Raw genomic sequence first — 20,997 nt, 5'->3', positions numbered from 1 at the left:
AAGTAGATGTCCTAACCGACTTGCCAACACTATAGTTTGTTAACAAGAAATTTGTGGAGTGGTTGAAAAACAAGTGTTAATGACTCCAACCTAAGTGTATGTAAACTTCCGACTTCAACTGTAGATCTCAGGCAAATGTTAGCCAAGCGGCCCAATCTTCTGCTTAGTCCAGACATTTCTAAATTTTGCCTCAACCCGAGGCAGCTCTGGACAAAAATGTCGGCCTTTGATGCATTCACATGATTTAAATCTCGGGATTAAAAACAAATCCCTCTTAAGAGTCATGCTGAATTCCAGGAGTGGTAAGCATTCTTCTAAAGCAGAGAACACAAAATCTTCTCATTTTTTCTGTCTTTCTTCACATGATTAATTAATCTGGTTCATCCGTACATCCTTTTCCACCACCCATGCCATGCCCACTCCACTCTTTCCCCCTTCACTTGCCCATATCTACAAAATTTGAAACGGGGCTCTTCAACCAACAACTCCAGAAAAGGATGTAATGTAGTGTACTGAAGCAGCTGATACCAAACAAACAAAAATACGACTTCACAGCAAGAATGCAGCATGTCTGACTGAATATACCTCAGTGTTAGGTTATCTGTGCATCTCCACACAGAGGAAAGGAAACTCCACTGGAATGTGTATCTGCTGCCGGGCCTGGGCTTTTCGCTCTGTTATAATCCAGTAATACAGTGGAATGACCAGTTTTGGATTTAGTTTTGTGTGCTGTTGAATGCTGATGCCTAACCAATATACAAGTCTATGCAATTTGTGAAAGCAATTTTGAAGAAGGGAGGAAGTGGGTTGGATTTCAGCATTGCTTTTATAAAGATCATCTTCCAAACCAGTATTATTGGCTATATTGCTGTCCTGGGCACCGTCAGATGAATTTTCCATAATGTTCTGTCACAGTTTTTCAAATGCAGACTCGAATTGGAGCAAATGTAGACTTGAGTTGGAGCTAAGGGCTGCTTTGAGCAATTAAAGTCCTTGTTAATTCTGTTTGCATTAAGACGAAGCAGCGTTTGGATGTTCAGAGAGCATCATGGCTTCCAGCGTTTCAGTTTAAGCACATAATCTTGAGCTGCTAACATTTGGATTCTCTATAGGGATAGGCCTACTGTACATACAGTATAGCAATAGGGTCTGGGAACATTTTAATTCACCTGCCTAGTCTAAATCTCCTGTGGTGATATTCAAATGCAGTATTGCTACAAGACCCCATCAACAAGCGGAGATAGATTTAGGTCAACTTATTTCGCAACACATCCAAAAAGACGATGGCAGAAGTTTACAGAAACCAGCATGTTTTTATGTACTGTACTGATTATTGTAATTCATCACAGATGTTTTTATACATCATGAGAGTGATATAAAAAAATATTCCTAAAACAAAACAATGGCATAATGAGACAATTGCTGCACAAATTAATTTTTGAACTAGCATAGGACTACATGTAACATAAAACTAAAGGAGTAAACTACTTGAACTCACACATTTTGAAAAATAACACATGCCCTATAAATGCATCATCATCAAACCAATTTGGCCAGTGTCTCAGCACTTTCCCCTTTGTATTTGTGCAGTGTACTGTCATTAATCCATTCTATACAAATCAACATTTGAATACAATACATGCAACAAAGAGGAAATACTGTAACCTATCCAGGAAGTGAAGGCCAAGATCCCTGATCTTACTCACAAGACACTCCAAAACCCATCAAAGATTAGAATGACAGGAATTCTAGAATCCAGATCAAATCTCTCATACAGAAATAAAACCACAAGCAGACATGCTTCCAACACCCTATAAAGCTCTATTTTATGGGGAGGTAAAATACTCAACAATTAAAAATTTAAAAAATGTATACTGAATGTTTACATGACCTTGACACCATCTCACTTTCCATGTTATGTAAACAGCCTTAACAGACAAACCATTGCTAATTTCCTCTTGGCATTGAAAAGTTGAATCACACAGAGTTTTCCATCATTTGTGGCATTCAGTCATGAGATTTGAAAACACAACCATCAGCTAAGATCTACTGTGAGTACCAAGGCTAGAGTGAACTTGAAAGCAACCACAAGGTGGGAGAAGCCAACTTGTGATCCAGTTTCCTAAAACAATTCACAGTCAGACTACAGGGTCTGTTTTGCATTTCTCCCACTGCACCGTGCAAAACAATAGATATTTAAAAAGGTGATAATAGATCATTACTATCCACCATAACATGAATGGTAGAAGAAATATAAACTGGACTCATTTTTATCCAAATGAAATATTTTTGTATTTTTGTGTTATTTGTATTGCATTGAAAAGCATGTCAATGAATACTGAAAAAATATTCCACTCGGAGAAAGAGGCAGCCTAGGCCTAACTGTTCCCAGGCTTGCGGAGAGGCCTCCATGTTTTGGGAGGGCTATGTGGGCCCTCATTCCCAACTGTGAGCTGCTTTTGGCCCCTGTCAGGACCATGATTGAGGCCACTGGTGCTATGCGCCAAGAATTACAACCGCTAGAACGCCTGGACTCAAACACCTCCCATTTCTTCTGTTAATTACACACACCAAGTGACCATAAAAGGTTGAGACTCGTTCGAAAGAACCACAATATCGTTTTTTTAATGTTCAGGAGTCAAAACTGTTCACTACACAGTTGAGGTAGCATTGATAGCATTGACAACTTGCCTCCCACATTAACAGTGTTCCAGCAAACACGTCTGGTAAAAGCTTTGGTTGGGTTAGGCGGAAATAGACGCGCAGGAAATACATCCAGAGCCTTATTCATTTGTGCCCTGGCATAAACTGTTATGCAGGTGAGTGAGGACCCAAAAGCGGTTTAACAGAAACAGAGTCTTTTAATGTCCAAACACAGGGAAAACATCAATCCTCTTCAGATGTATCGGTTGACTAGTCCCCTTCTAGCAGCAGAGGAGAATAGCAGGGCTAGCGGCAACAGACTGCAGGTCCCTCCGGGTAGGCGCGGGCCGTAGAGGACAGAGGCACCTGATCACACGCAGCATCTAATGAAGAGGCAGATTACGACAGGACGGGACAAGGGCGAAGCAAACGAGAATCCGACAAAGACAGAAGCAGAAACAGAGAGAGAAATAGAGACCTAATCAGAGGGAAAAGAGGGAACAGGTGGGAGAGAGTAAACGAGGTAGTTAGAGGAGAATGAGGGACAGCTGGGGGAAGGAAAGGGAGAGAAGGTAACCTAATACGACCAGCAAGGGGAAACGAAGAGAAGAGAAAGAACAGGAACAAGACATAACATGACAATACATGACAGTACCCCCCCACTCACCGAGCGCCTCCTGGCGCACTCGAGGAGGAAACCTGGCGGCAACGGAGGAAATCATTGATCAGCGAACGGTCCAGCACGTCCCGAGATGGAACCCAACTCCTTTCCTCAGGACCGTACCCCTCCCAATCCACTAGGTACTGATGACCACGGCCCCGAGGACGCATGTCCAAAATCTTCCGGACCCTGTAGATAGGTGCACCCTCGACAAGGATGGGGGGAGACGAACGGGGGCACGAAGAAAGGGCTTGACACAGGAGACATGGAAGACCGGGTGGACGCGACGAAGATGTCGCGGAAGAAGAAGTCGCACTGCGACAGGATTAATGACCTGAAAAATACGGAACGGACCAATGAACCGCGGGGTCAACTTGTAGAAGCTGTCATAAGGGGAAGGTTTTGAGTGGAGAGCCATACTCTCTGACCGCGACAATATCTAGGACTCTTAGTCCTACGCTATTAGCGGCTCTCACAGTCTGCGCCCTATAACGGCAAAGTGCAGACCTGACCCTCTTCCAGGTGCGCTCACAACGTTGGACAAAAGCCTGAGCGGAGGGGACGCTGGACTCGGCGAGCTGGGACGAGAACAGAGGAGGCTGGTACCCGAGGCTACTCTGAAAAGGAGATAGCCCGGTCGCAGACGAAGGAAGCGAGTTATGAGCGTATTCTGCCCAGGGGAGCTGTTCTGCCCAAGACGCAGGGTTACGAAAGGAAAGACTGCGTAAGATGCGACCAATAGTCTGATTGGCCCGTTCTGCTTGACCGTTAGACTGGGGTGAAAACCGGAAGAGAGACTGACGGAAGCCCCAATCAAACGGCAAAACTCCCTCCAAAATTGAGACGTGAATTGCGGACCCCTGTCCGAAACGGCGTCTGACGGAAGGCCATGAATTCTGAAAACATTCTCAATGATGATTTGTGCCGTCTCTTTAGCAGAAGGAAGCTTAGCGAGGGAATAAAATGAGCCGCCTTAGAGAACCTATCGACAACCGTTAGAATAACAGTCTTCCCTGCTGACGAAGGCAGACCGGTAATAAAGTCTAAGGCGATGTGAGACCACGGTCGAGAGGGAATGGAAAGCGGTCTGAGACGGCCGGCAGGAGGAGAGTTACCGGACTTAGTCTGCGCGCAGTCCGAACAAGCAGCCACGAAACGACGCGTGTCACGCTCCTGAGTGGGCCACCAAAAACGCTGGCGAATAGAAGCAAGCGTACCCCGAACGCCGGGGTGGCCGGCTAACTTGGCAGAGTGAGCCCACTGAAGAACGGCCAGACGAGTAGGAACGGGAACGAAAAGAAGGTTCCTAGGACAAGCGCGCGGCGACGGAGTGTGAGGGAGTGCTTGCTTTACCTGCCTCTCAATTCCCCAGACAGTCAACCCGACAACACGCCCCTCAGGGAGAATCCCCTCGGGGTCGGTGGAGGCTACTGAAGAACTGAAGAGACGGGATAAAGCATCAGGCTTGGTGTTCTTAGAGCCCGGACGATAAGAAATAACGAACTCGAAACGAGCGAAAAACAACGCCCAACGAGCCTGACGCGCATTAAGTCGTTTGGCAGAACGGATGTACTCAAGGTTCCTATGGTCAATCCAAACGACAAAAGGAACGGTCGCCCCCTCCAACCACTGTCGCCATTCGCCAAGGGCTAAGCGGATGGCGAGCAGTTCGCGGTTTCCCACATCATAGTTACGTTCCGACGGCGACAGGCGATGAGAAAAATACGCGCAAGGGTGGACCTTGTCGTCAGAATGGGAGCGCTGGGAAAGAATGGCTCCCACGCCCACCTCTGACGCGCGTCAACCTCGACAATGAACTGTCTAGAGACGTCAGGTGTAACAAGGATAGGTGCGGATGTAAACGCTTCTTGAGGAGATCAAAAGCTCCCTGGGCGGAAACGGACCACTTAAAGCACGTCTTGACAGAAGTAAGGGCTGTGAGAGGAGCTGCCACCTGACCGAAATTACGGATGAAACGACGATAGAAATTCGCGAAGCCGAGAAAGCGCTGCAGCTCGACACGTGACTTAGGGACGGGCCAATCGCTGACAGCTTGGACCTTAGCGGGATCCATCTTAATGCCTTCAGCGGAAATAACAGAACCGAGAAATGTGACGGAGGAGGCATGAAAAGCGCACTTCTCAGCCTTCACATAAAGACAATTTTCTAAAAGGCGCTGGAGGACACGTCGAACGTGCTGAACATGAATCTGGAGTGACGGTGAAAAAAAATCAGGATATCGTCAAGGTAAACGAAAACAAAGATGTTCAGCATGTCTCTCAGTACATCATTAACTAATGCCTGAAAGACAGCTGGAGCGTTAGCGAGGCCGAACGGCAGAACCCGGTATTCAAAGTGCCCTAACGGAGTGTTAAACGCCGTTTTCCACTCGTCCCCCTCCCTGATGCGCACGAGATGGTAAGCGTTACGAAGGTCCAACTTAGTGAAAAACCTGGCTCCCTGCAGGATCTCGAAGGCTGAAGACATAAGGGGAAGCGGATAACGATTCTTAACCGTTATGTCATTCAGCCCTCGATAATCCACGCAGGGCGCAGGGTCCGTCCTTTCTTAACAAAAAAAACCCCGCTCCGGCGGAGAGGAGGAAGGGACTACGGTACCGGCGTCGAGAGCTACAGACAAATAATCTTCGAGAGCCTTACGTTCGGGAGCCGACAGAGAGTATAGTCTACCCCGGGGGAGTGGTTCCCGGAAGGAGATCAATACTACAATCATACGACCGGTGCGGAGGAAGGAGGTGGCCCTGGACCGACTGAACACCGTGCGCAGATCGTGATATTCCTCCGGCACCCCTGTCAAATCACCAGGCTCCTCCTGTGAAGAAGGGACAGAGGAAACAGGAGGGATAGCAGACATTAAACACTTCACATGACAAGAGACGTTCCAGGAGAGGATAGAATTACTAGACCAATTAATAGAAGGATTATGACACACTAGCCAGGGATGGCCCAAAACAACAGGTGTAAAAGGTGAACGAAAAATTAAAAAAGAAATGGTTTCGCTATGATTACCAGAGACAGTGAGGGTTAAAGGTAGCGTTTCACGCTGAATCCTGGGGAGAGGACTACCATCCAAGGCGAACAAGGCCGTGGGCTCCCCTAACTGTCTGAGAGGAATGTCATGTTCCCGAGCCCAGGCTTCGTCCATAAAACAGCCCTCCGCCCCAGAGTCTATCAAGGCACTGCAGGAAGCTGCCGAACCGGTCCAGCGTAGATGGACCGACAAGGTAGTACAGGATCTTGAAGGAGAGACCTGAGTAGTTGCGCTCACCAGTAGCCCTCCGCTTACTGATGAGCACTGGCTTTTACTGGACATGAAATGACAAAATGACCAGCGGAACCGCAATAGAGACAGAGGCGGTTGGTGATTCTCCGTTCCCTCTCCTTAGTCGAGATGCGAATACCCCCCAGCTGCATAGGCTCAGCACCTGAGCCAGTGGGGGAAGATGGTAGTGATGCGGAGAGAGGGGCAACGGATAACGCGAGCTCCCTTCCACGAGCTCGGTGACGAAGATCAACCCGTCGTTCTATGCGAATAGCGAGTTCAATCAAGGAATCCACGCTGGAAGGAACCTCCCGGGAGAGAATCTCATCCTTTACCTCCGCGGAGACCCTCCAGAAAACGAGCGAGCAAAGCCGGCTCGTTCCAGTCACTGGAGGCAGCAAGAGTGCGAAACTCTATAGAGTAATCAGTTATGGATCGATTACCTTGACATAGGGAAGACAGGGCCCTGGAAGTTTCTTCCCCAAAACCAGAACGATCAAAAACCCGTATCATCTCCTCCTTAAAGTTCTGATACTGGTTAGTACACTCAGCCCTCGCCTCCCAGATTGCCGTGCCCCACTCACGAGCCCGTCCAGTAAGGAGAGATATGACGTAGGCGATACGAGCTGTGCCCCTGGAGTACATGTTGGGCTGGAGAGAAAACACAATATCACACTGGGTGAGAAACGAGCGGCATTCAGTGGGCTCCCCAGAGTAACACGGCGGGTTATTAATTCTGGGCTCCGGAGACTCGGAAGCCCTGGAAGTAGCCGGTGGATCGAGGCGGAGATGGTGAATCTGTTTCGAGAGGTCGGAGACTTGGGCGGCCAGGGTCTCAACGGCATGTCGAGCAGCAGACAATTCCTGCTCGTGTCTGCCTAGCATCGCTCCCTGGATCTCGACGGCTGAGTGGAGAGGATCCGAAGTCGCTGGGTCCATTCTTGGTCGGATTCTTCTGTTATGCAGGTGAGTGAGGACCCAAAAGCGGTTTAACAGAAACAGAGTCTTTTAATGTCCAAACACAGGGAAAACATCAATCCTCTTCAGATGTATCGGTTGACTAGTCCCCTTCTAGCAGCAGAGGAGAATAGCAGGGCTAGCGGCAACAGACTGCAGGTCCCTCCGGGTAGGCGCGGGCCGTAGAGGACAGAGGCACCTGATCACACGCAGCATCTAATGAAGAGGCAGATTACGACAGGACGGGACAAGGGCGAAGCAAACGAGAATCCGACAAAGACAGAAGCAGAAACAGAGAGAGAAATAGAGACCTAATCAGAGGGAAAAGAGGGAACAGGTGGGAGAGAGTAAACAAGGTAGTTAGAGGAGAATGAGGGACAGCTGGGGGAAGGAAAGGGAGAGAAGGTAACCTAATACGACCAGCAGGGGGAAACGAAGAGAAGAGAAAGAACAGGAACAAGACATAACATGACAATACATGACATAAACATCCTCACCGGACACAAAATTGGTATCTAGCTAAATGGAGCTCAGAAAGGATATTTTAAATGAGTGTATTTTGCATGTACCGTGACAGCTAACTTTAGCGTAACAAGCTTTCAACTGCTGTGGCTATAATTATCCTAGCCAGAAATACTTTAAGAAGCTAGATCATCTTGGGCATAGTGTCTTGGGTCTAGCTATCTGCGTCCGCATTGTGTCCTCTCTGTCATGTTGCTCTCAATTTAAGCCCCGCCTACCCAAACTTCTGATTTGCAGGGAGAGTTGTCTGTGTACTGTCAGTGTGGTTATGCAGCATATATACAGTACCAGTCAACAGTTTAGACACACCTACTCATTCAAGGGTTTTTCTTTATTTTTACTATTTTCTACATTGTGGAATAATAGTGAAGACATCAACTATGAAATAACACATATGGAATCATGTAAATAAAAAAGTGTTAAAGAAATGAAAATATATTTGAGATTCTTCAAAGTAGCCACCCTTTGCCTTGATGACAGCTTTGCACACGCTTGGCATTCTCTCAACCAGCTTCATGAGGTAGTCACCTGGAATGCATTTCAATTAACAGGTTTGCCTTGTTAAAAGTACATTTATTTCCATCTTAATGCGTTTGAGCCAATCAGTTGTGTTGTGAAAAGGTAGGGGTGGTATACAGAATATAGCCCTATTTGGTAAAAGACCAAGTCCATATTATGGCAAGAACAGCTCAAATAAGCAAAGAGAAACGACAGTCCATCATTACTTTAATGGGATCTGTGTCCCTAAACCAGGACAGTTGTTGCTCAATATGCGATAATGTGACTAGAATGATGTTGTAAACATCAGCAAATTCCGGGACATAGGCATGTCCTATATGGGCAGAAAGCTTAAATTCTTGTTAATCTAACTTCAATGTCCAATTTACAGTAGCTATTACAGCAAGAAAATACCATGCTATTGTTTGAGGATAGTGCACAACAACAAAACACTTTTAGCACAGCAACTGGTTTGATACATTCACCTCTGAAGGTAAGTAATGTACGTACTCTGATTGCTCTGATTTGTCATCCTGAGGGTCCCAGAGATAAAATATAAAAAATATAGTGTAGTTTTGTTTGAAAAAAAAACATTTTTATATTCAAATATAGGAACTCGGTTCTACAGTTTGACCTCATTGCTGTCTTTGGCTCCACACCCACCCAGCCCGGCCATCTAGATGTGTGTAGGTTAGTGTCTTTTCTGTATGGAAGCTAATGATCCATCATGTATGACATTCCTGGGAGTGTGTAAACATGAAAATGTAGAAATGGACCAATTCAGCATATTTGGGCAAACTCCTGGCAGACTTGATACAAAATATTGTGTAGTAATGTAATTCTTCTTTGGATCAGTATGAAACTTTGCACACCATCTTGTGGACAACATATAAATTACACCTTGAGTCCTATCTCAATGCATGGCACTTCTCTTGTATTTCAAAGATTATGAGAAAAACAAATGTTCAAAGCATGTTTTTTTATTTGTATAATCTTTTACCAGATCTAATGTGTTATATTCTCTTACATTAATTTCACATTTCCACAAACTTCAAAGTGTTTCCTTTCAAATGGTATGAAGAATATACATATCCTTGCTTCAGGTCTTGAGCTACAGGCAGTTTGATTTGGGTATGTCATTTTAGGCAGAAATTGAAAAAAAGTGTTTGATCATTAATTAAGACAAGGAGGTCAGTCAATAGGAAAAATGTCAAGAACTTTGAAAGTTTATTCAAGTGCAGTCACAAAAACAATCAAGTGCTATGATGAAACTGGCTCTCATGAGGACCACCACGGGAAAGGAAGACCCAGAGTTACCTCTGCTGCAGAGGATTGCAGCCCAAATAAAAGCTTCACAGAGGTCAAGTAACAGACACATCTCAACATCAGCTGTTCAGAGGAGACTGTGTGAATCAGGCCTTCATGGTCGAATTGCTGCAAATAAACCATTACTAAAGGACACCAATAAGAAGAATATACTTTCTTGAGACAAGAAACTTGATCAATGGACATTAGACTGGTGGAAATCTGTCCTTTGGTCTGATGAGTCCAAATTTGAGATTTTTGGTTCCAACTGCCGTGTTTTTGTGAGACGCAGAGTAGGTGAACGGATGATCTCCGCATGTGCGGTTCCCACCGTAAACCATGGAGGAGGAGATGTGATGGTGCTTTTCTGGTGACAGGATCTGTGATTTATTTTGAATTCAAGGCACACTTAACCAGCATGGCTACCACAGCATTCTGTAGCTATACGACATCCCATCTGGTTTGCGCTTAGTGGGACTATCATTTGTTTTTCAACAAGACAATGACCCAACACACCTCCAGGCTGTGTAAGGGCTATTTGACCAAGAAGGAGAGTGATGGAGTGCTGCATCAGATGACCTGGTCTTCACAACCTCAACCCAATTGAGATGGTTTGGGATGAGTTGGACCACAGAGTGAAGGAAAAGCAGCCAACAAGTGCTCAGTATATGTGGGAACTCCTTCAAGATGGTTGGAAAAGCATTCCAGGTAAAGCTGGTTGAGAGAATGCCAAGAGTGTGCAAAGCTGTCATCAAGGCAAAGGGTGGTTCTCTTTGATTTAGTTCATATTGCAACTCAGACAAATGACAGAATGGATGACATACTGACTGACTGAACTGAATGAAGGGTGAATTAAATGATCAAATAAGTTTGAATGATGAGTTGCACACATCATGCATGCTCTGCACTTTATTTGGCTAGAAAGCAAATAAGCCTACATTAGGGTATAATGACTATGGCTGCATGCCTCCAGAAGGGGATCTTCTAAGGATGAGGGGTGCTTTTCTGAAGACGAATGCTGCTGTGGTGCTGCATGGAGATCACAAGCTCTTCAACTGGGCAGCAGTGTCATGCTGGAGGGAATAGCCCATACGGAGACGACCTAAGACCACAGCTAGCAGAGTTATTGTAAAGTGTGGCAATAAACTTATGCCAGACTTAGACTACATTTAACCTCTCCCTTGTTAATTTCAAAGTCCATATGTTCATGACCCGATTCAAATAAATAATGTCAAATTATTTTAAATTCATATTAACCCCTCCTACAGAATATGCTTTGGCAAGATTTTGAGTGATTCAATAAATGTGAAATATTCCATACAAAAACATTTTGAGTAGCAATGACTCCAGTGGTCATACATAATTTGTAGATTTACCAAACATATATTATTCTATGTACACCTAGCAAACTGAAACGTCCCTGTTGTAGGCATAATACAGCTAGTGCTGTCTAGACGTGCACTGGCAAACAAATACATTACATTAGCTACCTAAACGTGACGTAAACTCAATTGAGAAGTAATAGAGAATTGAGACTTATAACTTGAAAACGTGCAGGACACCTCTTTCCGTTTGTTTTATACTGTTAGGCTTGTTCGTGTAGCACTCCTCACAGGCAGTGTGGTGTACAGTTTTTTTGTTGGTGAGATGAAACTGCCAAAACTCTGAAAGGTATTATTGTACATCAGAATTGCAACACAAGGTTTGTTCAAGCCTAAAATGTTAGTCTGTAATCATAACATGGTGTTTGTATGCTCACAGATGAAATTTCACGTTTATGTTTCACGCATGGCTTTTCTTGCGATCCGAATGATACGTACCTTCAACCTTTTGGCAGCTATCTGGCTCCATAGCTTCATCTCTGGTTTTAGCCAGAGGTTGTTCTGGATCCAGTTTGCTTGCCTTGAGTTTGACATGTAGAGAACGTCATTCCCGTCAACTGATGTGAACTGTCTTGGAGGCACGTGAATTTAGAACAGGCATGTCATCAAAGATGTTAGATTGCATGAATAAAGTCTTCAATTTATCCCCAATCATAGAAAAGAAGGTGGAAATATTCAGTCAAGCAAAAAAAAAAAGTGAAGTCTACAAAAGAAGAGGAACACACATGCTCCATTTCATGATTCTATGGAAAAACTAACAAAACTAGTACCGAGGACAAGTGGTCCTCCACTGTTCACACCATTAATTTGTTGGTGTTTTACTACCGCCTGGTGGCTACGTTATAGACTCACAGACTCCACTTTGTTTTTGCATGGAGGACAGGGGTGTATTCATTATGGAAACCGTTTATCGTTTAATAACCAAACGGAAGCAAACAGGGTAAAACGAGAGTTTCTTTTCAACAAATTCGGGTACGTCCCTCCCCGTTTGCGTTCGTTTAAGAAACGTTTTGCAACCGAATCGGCGTAATGAATACGCTCCAGTGTTATCAATGGAAAATGGCGACCCGAGTCCTTCAGAGATTTGGCAATGGCCTGAATCAGGCTAAAAACACGGCCCAGTCGACAGGACAGATCTTCGTTTTAAGCAGGTGTGACTATTATTACTTTGCACGTTTAAAGCGTTGGGGTTCTGACTTTTGTTTCATTGACGATTTTTGAGAATAGAGGTTCCTACTGACTCGTCTATGCTGCAAGTGTGCAGGAGTGAACCTGAAAAAGTGACTGTTAGCAAGCTAGCATAAATAGCTAGCCAGTCAACTATTGGCATGTAGTCGATTTTATAAACTACAAATTAGTGCAACTTCTAATTTGAGCTACTCTAAAATGGTTAAACTGTTGAAGTTAATACACAGCATATCCATTTACTAGTGTACTTGTCTGTCTAATAGGGAATTATTATTACACTTGCTCAAGGTCATTATTGTAAAGCTAGGGCTACTGTTGTGGATAAACACTACATGACCAAAAGTTTGTGGACACCTGCTCGAACATCTCGTTCCATTAATTTGGAGTTTGTCCCCCCTTTACTGCTATAACAGCCTCTACTCTTCTGGGAAGTTTTTTCACTAGATGTTGGAAAATTGCTGTGGGGGCTTCCATTCAGCCACAAGAACATTAGTGAGGTTGAGCACTAATGTTGGGCGATTAGTCCTGGCTCACAGTCGGCGTTCCAATTCATCCCAAAAGTGTTCGATGGAGTTGAGGTCAGGGCTCTGTGCAGGCCAGTCAAGTTCTTCCACACCGATCTCGACAAACCATTTCTGTATGAACCTCACTTTGTGCACTGGGACATTGTCATGCTGAATCAGGAAAGAGCCTTCCCCAAATTGTTGCCACAAAGTTGGAAGCATAGAATTGTCTAGAATGTTGTTGTAAGCTGTAACGTTAAGATTTCCCTAAAGCGGAACTAAGGGGCCTAACCCGAACCATGAAAAAAAAAATAATCCACCAAACCTTACAGATGGTGAAGTGTGATTCATCACTCCAGAGAACGCGTTTCCACTGCTCCAGAGTCCAATGGCGGCGAGCTTTACACGCTTTGCATTGCGCATGGTGATCTTAGGCTTGTGTGTGGCTGCTCGGCCATGGAAACCCATTTCATGAAGCTCCCGACGTACAGTTCTTGTGCTGACGTTGCTTCCAGAGTCAGCTTAGAACTTGGTAGTGAGTGTTGCATCGAGGACAGACGATTTATACTCACTTCAGCACTCAACTGTCCTGTTCTGAGCTTGTGTGGCTTAACACTTCGCGTTGTTGCTCCTAGATGTTTTCACTTCACAATAACAGCACTTACAGTTGACCGGGGCAGCTCTAGCAGGGAAGAAATTTGATGAACTGACTGATGGTGCCACGTTGAAATTTACTGAGCTCTTCAGTAAGGCCATTCTACTGCTAATGTTTGTCTATGGAGATTGCATGGACGTGTGCTCGATTTTATACACCTGTTAGCAACGGGTGTGGCTGAAATAGCCGAATCCACTCATTTGAAAGGGTGTCCACATTCTTTTGTATATGTAGTGTAGCTTACTGTATTTTACATGACATTAGTATGTTACTACATCAACATTTCTTTACCTTATAACGTCAACATTAGCCAATGATATATCATTTGTATTTTAATACTTGTGCAGCAGGGGTGTTCTGTGGTTAGCTGTAACTGTCACTGCTTATTGTTTACTCCGGAAACAGCCAGGTACATGCAAGAACTGGTACTGCATGTAGGAGACCAGTGTGCATTTTCTCCAACATTGTGTGAGCTTAGGCAACAACATCATACAGTGCATGTGTTACTGTTATTATTCTGCATGGGCAGATCTGACTTCAGCAGTGAAATCCTTTGCTGCAGGAATAGATGAGTTACTAACTTCATAAGATGTCTCCGTTCACATATGTATTAACACTACCATCTGTATTTTTTTCCCCAGGGGCTTGTCGGCATCAAACCATAGGAATCGTGAAGATAGCTGGTTCAAGTCACTATTTGTGCGTAAAGTTGATCCCAGAAAGGATGCCCACTCCCACTTGCTTACCAAGAATGAGGAAAGCAACCTCTACAAAATCCAGTGTAAGTTGTTCTTTACTGTAACTTGTTTACTTCAATTCCAAATGACTTTTTATATTTTAGAATCGAGTGCAGTGTAATAACTATAGTGTAAGAAGTAAGTATAATGGAGAAATTAGTAATTACAATATTTGTTTCACTGTACTTACGGACCTTGACTGTAATGTAAAGTTTGACCAATTTAACCCCTTCCAACACAGAGGGCACTATGTCTAATAGAGCTTGTTCTGTTACAGTCCATAATGTGAAACCAGAGTGCCTGGATGCCTACAACCAGCTTTGGTAAGTAGTATGGACCTTGTTCAGTCTAGTCCTTTATACCTAAAGCCCCTCAAATGGGGCGGCAGGGGGTAGCCTAGTGGTTAGAGTGTTGGACTAGTAACCGGAAGGTTGCAAGTTCAAACCCCCGAGCTGACACGGTACACATCTGTCATTCTGCCCCTGAACAGGCAGTTCTGTTCCTAGGCCGCATTGAAATAAGAATTTGTTCTTAACTGACTTGCCTAGTTAAATAAAGGTAAAACAACTTTTTTTTAAAATAGTAGACGTACTGAGGGTAGTACCGTCCCAAATTATTGTTTCATTTGGTTGTTGAGTATGTGTGATATAAAGTAAAAAGTAGTAGTGGTGATATTATGGCTGGTGTCACCAGTGGGTTGTGCATGTGAAAACATGTGTTTTTGGAACATTCAGATCATGTGAAATTCATGTGTTTTTTGCATAAGGGCAGAGTTTAGACAAAATGTTTTATTCCTGTGATGCAATTGATATACTGGCATGACAACACTGTGTAGAATAATTTATCTATGCTCATACTTAAGATGACTCAGTCATAATACCTTTCACTTATCATAGAATCTGCACAACTGGTTTAGACACAACACACAGCCAAAATGCCTATTTTAAACATTTGGGATGGGGATTGTTATAGAACATTTCTATTTAGCTTGGAAGTATATGTTGAAATCCTAAGAGACATCTGACAAGAAAGCTGCAGTGGTGTCAGTGCTAATGTCAAATGATTGCATCCAGGCATCAACAATAACAGTTAATCTGTTATAGTTATAATAATGGTCATATTATATATCATACAAGTATTATTATTATTAGGGGAAGGCGGTACCTAGTCAGTTGCAGAACTGAACACATTCAACCAAAATGTGTCTTCCGCATTTAACCCAACCCCTATGAATCAGATTCAAGGGCAGAACGGCAGGTTTTTCCTGCTTGCCGGCTCGGGGATTCGAACCAGCAACCTTTCAGTTACTGGCCAAACGCTCTTAACCGCTAGGCTCCCTAGTAGAATATGTGTTTGTTATTGCTTTCCCTTGACAGTGAGGAGACCCTGCCATCTATCCATAATGATAAGTACTATCCCTGTGAGCTGGTGGGTACCTGGAACACCTGGTATGGAGAGCAGGACCAGGCTGGTAAGAATGCTGGCAGCAGAGCACACACTCCTCTACTAGTTGAAATGCACATTCACTTCGAATTGACAAACCTGCAGGGATAGGAAAACTTAGTTTAGGAGATATGGGCTTCATTGAACCAGTTTTGCTAATTTTCCTCGTGAGATGATGATTCAATTAAGTTGGTGTTGCACCTACCTGGCAATAATAACAAAAGCCTGCAAACATTAGTGCTGAGCAATTAACCTAAATGTTGGTTATTTTTTGTTTTTTAAACAACTAATTGACCGACGTTGGTTCAATTATTAGAATTCCATTTTGTTAGGTTTTTAGAGATCAATCAGATCCAGCCCAAACTGCAATGTAGTAGGGAGTTGTAGTTTCCAACAGGCCAATATTGTACATGGTTTAGTCCTTAAAATGTGGTAGTTAACTACAATGACCATAATCCATTGTGCATATACTTGGCTGGTCTCTGTTTCTTTTACGCCTGCTACAGAAGAGAGAATGTGTGATCATGAGGGGATATAGAGAGCGGTTGTTGCTTCGCGGGGTATCTCCCTAAAAATACATGAACTACGTGATTAATAGTTGATATTCAGCAGTCATAAAAGTATGCCTTGTTTACTTTGAAAAACTACAAAATAGTGATTTTGGCAGACAGCATAGGCAGCAGCGCTATAGAGATGAGATGTTTACTTGGAATGAAATAAAGTAATCATATGTTATATACACAACAACTGAAATAATTGATTCAAGTAAAGTCATGTCAATAAATGTTTATTAAGGGATAAGCATTAATGGACAGTCACTACTACCATCATAGGACTTTTATGAATTGTTTATCCTGTTTTACAGCAATTAATCGAAACCAAAATCGAAAACCGTGATTTGTGTTGCCTAACCCTAGCCTACCCATGTCATGTTGGTTAAATGTGGTGAAATAAAAAATAAAATAAAAAAATGTTCACACATGTTGCCAATAGTTCCCTGGCTGTTAGTTTTGCATTACTGCATTACTGAAACAATGCCCTTACACTTCAGAAGGATTATGGATATGTCTCTGAATATGCGTATTATTGCTTTGCAAATAATGGCTGGTGTGTGTGTTTTTCCAGTCCATATGTGGCGGTATAGAGGAGGTTACCCAGCTCTGACCGAGGTCATGAGCAAACTCAGGCAGAACAAGGTAACCAAAATGTTCCATGACTGTCATTTCCTCCCCGGCAGCATCTAGAAGCCTTCACTTTGAATATAGTAGTCTTGAATATAGCTTCATATGCTAGTATTGTCTGAGGTCGCCTGTCACATTAACTCATATACCTGGTGGCCAAGCTTCCTCCCGAAGATCTACTGGGTGTGCTGGCTTTTGCTCCAGCCCTACTATAATCCCTGTCTTATAATCTACAGCTAATGAAACCTTCCCTAGATAGACAGTGAGGGATCAGATGTGCTTATTGATGTGAGGTTGACACAGGAGTTCATGAAGTACCGGGAGGAGAGAGGAAAGATGCTGTTGTCTCGTAGGAACCAACTGCTCCTGGAGTTCAGCTTCTGGAATGAGCCCATCCCCAGGAAGGGACCCAACATCTACGAGCTCAGGTCCTACCAGCTCCGAGTGAGTACTGAGTGACTGAACCTCATTGACCATAGCACTACTAGGGGTTTAGTTTAGGATGGTGCTACATTGCTGAATAAATATGAATCACTACCAGATGATACAAAGGGTGGGCAATTGTTGACATGGACATTGGAGAGTTTGTGTAGGTTCTATGGAAACATTATGCTAAAAAATGTAGGTCTATATTGCAATCCATGTGAAAGGGCCATTATGTTTCATTCTTAATCTTGGAGGAAATTGTCACACATTTATATTCCTGTGAAATACAAAAACTTTTTTTCTCATGTTTTCTTTTTTCAGCCTGGCACCATGATTGAGTGGGGTAATTACTGGTAAGGCAACCTGATTACATTTGAATTTCTCATCTTTACTTACAGCATATAGTTTATTTTTCGCTTGAAACTTCCTTCCCCATTTTCTCATTAGTAAGAGCTATTCCACTGAGAGACGCTATTTTGATACTCTGTTGTTAGATCCCAGAGTGCACAGGGAGATTCTACTGCTGTCCTTGCTATTTTCAGATTACATTTAGTTGTTTACTTTCAACAGGAGCCTATGAGCCTGGATGATTCCATTCTCTCAGGTTTATGTTGAAAACATTTTTGTTCCTTTATGACAAATATTCAATATTTCAATATTAATTAATTGTTCTGAATTCTTCAAACTTGTCTGCCAAAATAAGTTTAATTTGTGATTTGTGCATACTCTCTCTGATTATTTGGTTCAGTAATTGATCAGAATTACTCATTCTAATTGGGTGGAAAAAGTCATGCCACATTGTTAAAACAACATGAAATGCTGACAATGGGAATTAAGTCAGTATGATTTGGCTAATCAAAATAACTGTACATGATTGTAATTTATATGATTGTATATACGATGACTAATGGGACTGGTTCAGAGCCAATAATGACTTTTCTCCAACCCCACACCGTACAATTAGCAGTCTCGATGCATGAGTACATCCAATCCAACTAATCCTGGCACTGTGCAGCTACTGTCTGTATAGCCAACCAGTTCTGCCAAACTGGAATGATAGTTTTAAAGCAAGTTCAATCAAACAGTATGAATAATAACATTTGTTGGTCAAATTATCATCAGTGGTTGAGACACCACATGGACAGTAGCCCATTATAATTGTATATGGCAGCTGTGCTTGACTCTTTGACAGGACATCATGACAAATAATATGTTCTTAATTGAATAATTGTATAAATAAAAGTTAAATGGATATAACAAATAATCTGCATGGGGTGGCCTTCAGCCAATGTGAAGAAGATGAAGCATTGGTTGTGGGAAAGTGTTGTGACTGTTTTGATTGGCCTGTTGTTTTCCCAAGGGCCAGAGCTATTGGCTACCGCCAGCACAACAGTGAGGCTGTGGGAGGGTTCTTCTCCCAAATCGGAAACCTCTACATGGTGCACCACCTCTGGGGTGAGGCCAGGCAGATGAGCTCTATCGCTTTTCTCTCCTTTCCTCCAGTCTCGTTCATTCACACAGATCTAACATTCATGTAGCGTCTCATACTAGGTTTTTATCTTATAGACAAGGCTGTTATTCTTTTTCTAAAAGAAGACTAACATTCATTTTATAATAGTGTTTCATTGTTGATTTCAGCTTACAAAGACCTTGAGGCCAGAGAAGCCACAAGGAACGCAGCTTGGCAACATGAGGGTTGGGATGAGGTTGTGTATTATACAGGTGCGCAAAATCAGTTGTTATGAAGTGTACTTTCACATAGCGTGCACATTTTTTTAAGATTAAATACTTTGAACACTCCTCTGATCTTGTATCTCTGTTGCAGTTCCTCTCATTCAGCACATGGACTCTAGAATCATGATCCCAATGAAGGCTTCCCCACTGCAGTAACCTATGAGAGAACACAGAAGGCCGAACGCCAAGCCTCGCCGGTTTTTAAATGTAACAAAAAGTCAAAAATCTCACTGCCGTGGTCTCAACCTCTTCATTATTGTTGCCAACTAACTACCTTCTGATTTGGTTTGTCTTTTACTTGACCCATTTCTGACTTTGTATCAGCAAACAATATTTGGTACTTTAAAAACATCACTGAGACACAGGAGGTTAAAGTATCATCGTATCCCATATTGAGTCTGTGGGCTAAAACACTCTTTCCATAATTGGAAGATCTGTAAGGCAATGGCACAAGAGCTCACAACTGCTTTTTTGTTTTTGGGAGACAGGATGGGAAAAATTAGAATATTGAAACCTCCTGATAGTGGTTGGGTGGAGAACTGATGTCCAACATACTGGGTCATATTAACACTGGTCACATTGCCACAGCTGATCTAGTCTATTTTTACAACCAAAGTGCTGTTTTGAAAGAGAGCTAGCCTAGCAGTGTGTTCTGTTTGCAGTGAATAAGAATTGAGCTTTGGGCAACTATGGCATGACATGACAAATAATCACGATAGATGCACAATGTGTGATTTTGTGGTTATTTTGTTTATTTAATGTAAATATTGAATAAATATATAAATCATATTGCTAAATCAAGCTTTTGGGTGAAATCTGATTTAAAAATGTTACTGACTCAAACTGGTAAAATGGTATAAGTGAATTGTTACTGTATTTTGTCAGTGGAGAGAATATCTACTAAATAGTCAAATATTGAAACTTAATTGAAGTGAAGGCATTGAGCGTGAACATTATTTATTGGAATCATTTGTGTATTAGTATTGTACTGTTAGACATTTACTGCACTGTTGGAGCTAGAAACACAAGCATTTCGCTGCACCTGCTTTAACATCTGCTGATCTCTGTACGTGACAAACTTTGATTTATTTGAGAACTGGTATGAATACAGAGCTAAAGCCATGCCTATTTTAACCCTAAATATCCTCTCAGAATTTTAAAAGTAAATGTATTGATTGCAATTGTGGGCATTCTCTCCCCATTTCTTTCCCATCATCTGCATTAAGCTTGTGTTTTTGTTGTACTGGTTTAGTGAACATGGCTTGTATTATCTGCATGTCCAGTTTTTCAAGACATGTTTTATCAGATTTAACGTATTTCCGGTTGGGCATAATGAATAGCCTATTCCATAAACATTTGATCTAATACTGTCATGGAACATTTATGTGCCCAGGTACAACTACCAATGTACTGAAATGAAAAGCTGTAATTGTGGAGTCATGCTGCTACTCATTGTGAATTTAAAGAGGTTTCAGTGTTGGTAGTAGCATGCCTCATCCTAGTTTTATTCCCTGATTTACAGGGTATTTATGGCAAAGATGGCAAGAATGTCAGCACATAAATAAAGTTATTCAAAGAGAAACTGTGGTAATGCTGCTCTTTGTTGCCAGATTATGTGCTAGCCGGATTATGTGCTAACCAGTACAGTGTGTGAGAGTTACAGTGAGCTCCAAAAGTATTGGGATAGTGACAGTTTGATTGTTTTGGCTCTGTACTCCAGTGCTTTGGATTTGAAATTATATGGATATAAGATTAAAGTGCAGACTAATTTGAGGGTATTTTCATCCATATCGAGTGAAGCATATACAAATTACAGCACTTTTTCTACAATGTCCCTCCCAATTATAGGGGACCAAAAGTATTTGGACAAATTCACTTTA

General features: G+C 42.7%; 1 protein-coding gene across 1 annotated transcript; it reads left to right on the top strand.

Moving 5' to 3' along the window:
* The first annotated feature begins 12,105 nt into the window (after window positions 1–12,105).
* On the top strand, window positions 12,106–19,914 carry LOC115136796 (protein NipSnap homolog 2-like). Its single transcript, XM_029672573.2, has 10 exons — window positions 12,106–12,401; window positions 14,238–14,377; window positions 14,611–14,656; window positions 15,710–15,804; window positions 16,902–16,972; window positions 17,261–17,401; window positions 17,705–17,736; window positions 18,744–18,838; window positions 19,022–19,105; window positions 19,209–19,914. The coding sequence occupies exons 1-10, from the start codon at window positions 12,280–12,282 to the stop codon at window positions 19,271–19,273; spliced, it is 891 nt and encodes a 296-aa protein (XP_029528433.1). The 5' UTR covers window positions 12,106–12,279; the 3' UTR covers window positions 19,274–19,914.
* The last annotated feature ends 1,083 nt before the right edge of the window (window positions 19,915–20,997 follow it).

The sequence above is a fragment of the Oncorhynchus nerka genome, linkage group LG11 (genome assembly GCF_034236695.1).
Source record: "Oncorhynchus nerka isolate Pitt River linkage group LG11, Oner_Uvic_2.0, whole genome shotgun sequence".
NCBI lineage: Eukaryota > Metazoa > Chordata > Actinopteri > Salmoniformes > Salmonidae > Oncorhynchus > Oncorhynchus nerka.
Note: the sequence above shows the minus strand (reverse complement) of the source record. Positions and strands in the feature narration are given on the sequence as shown.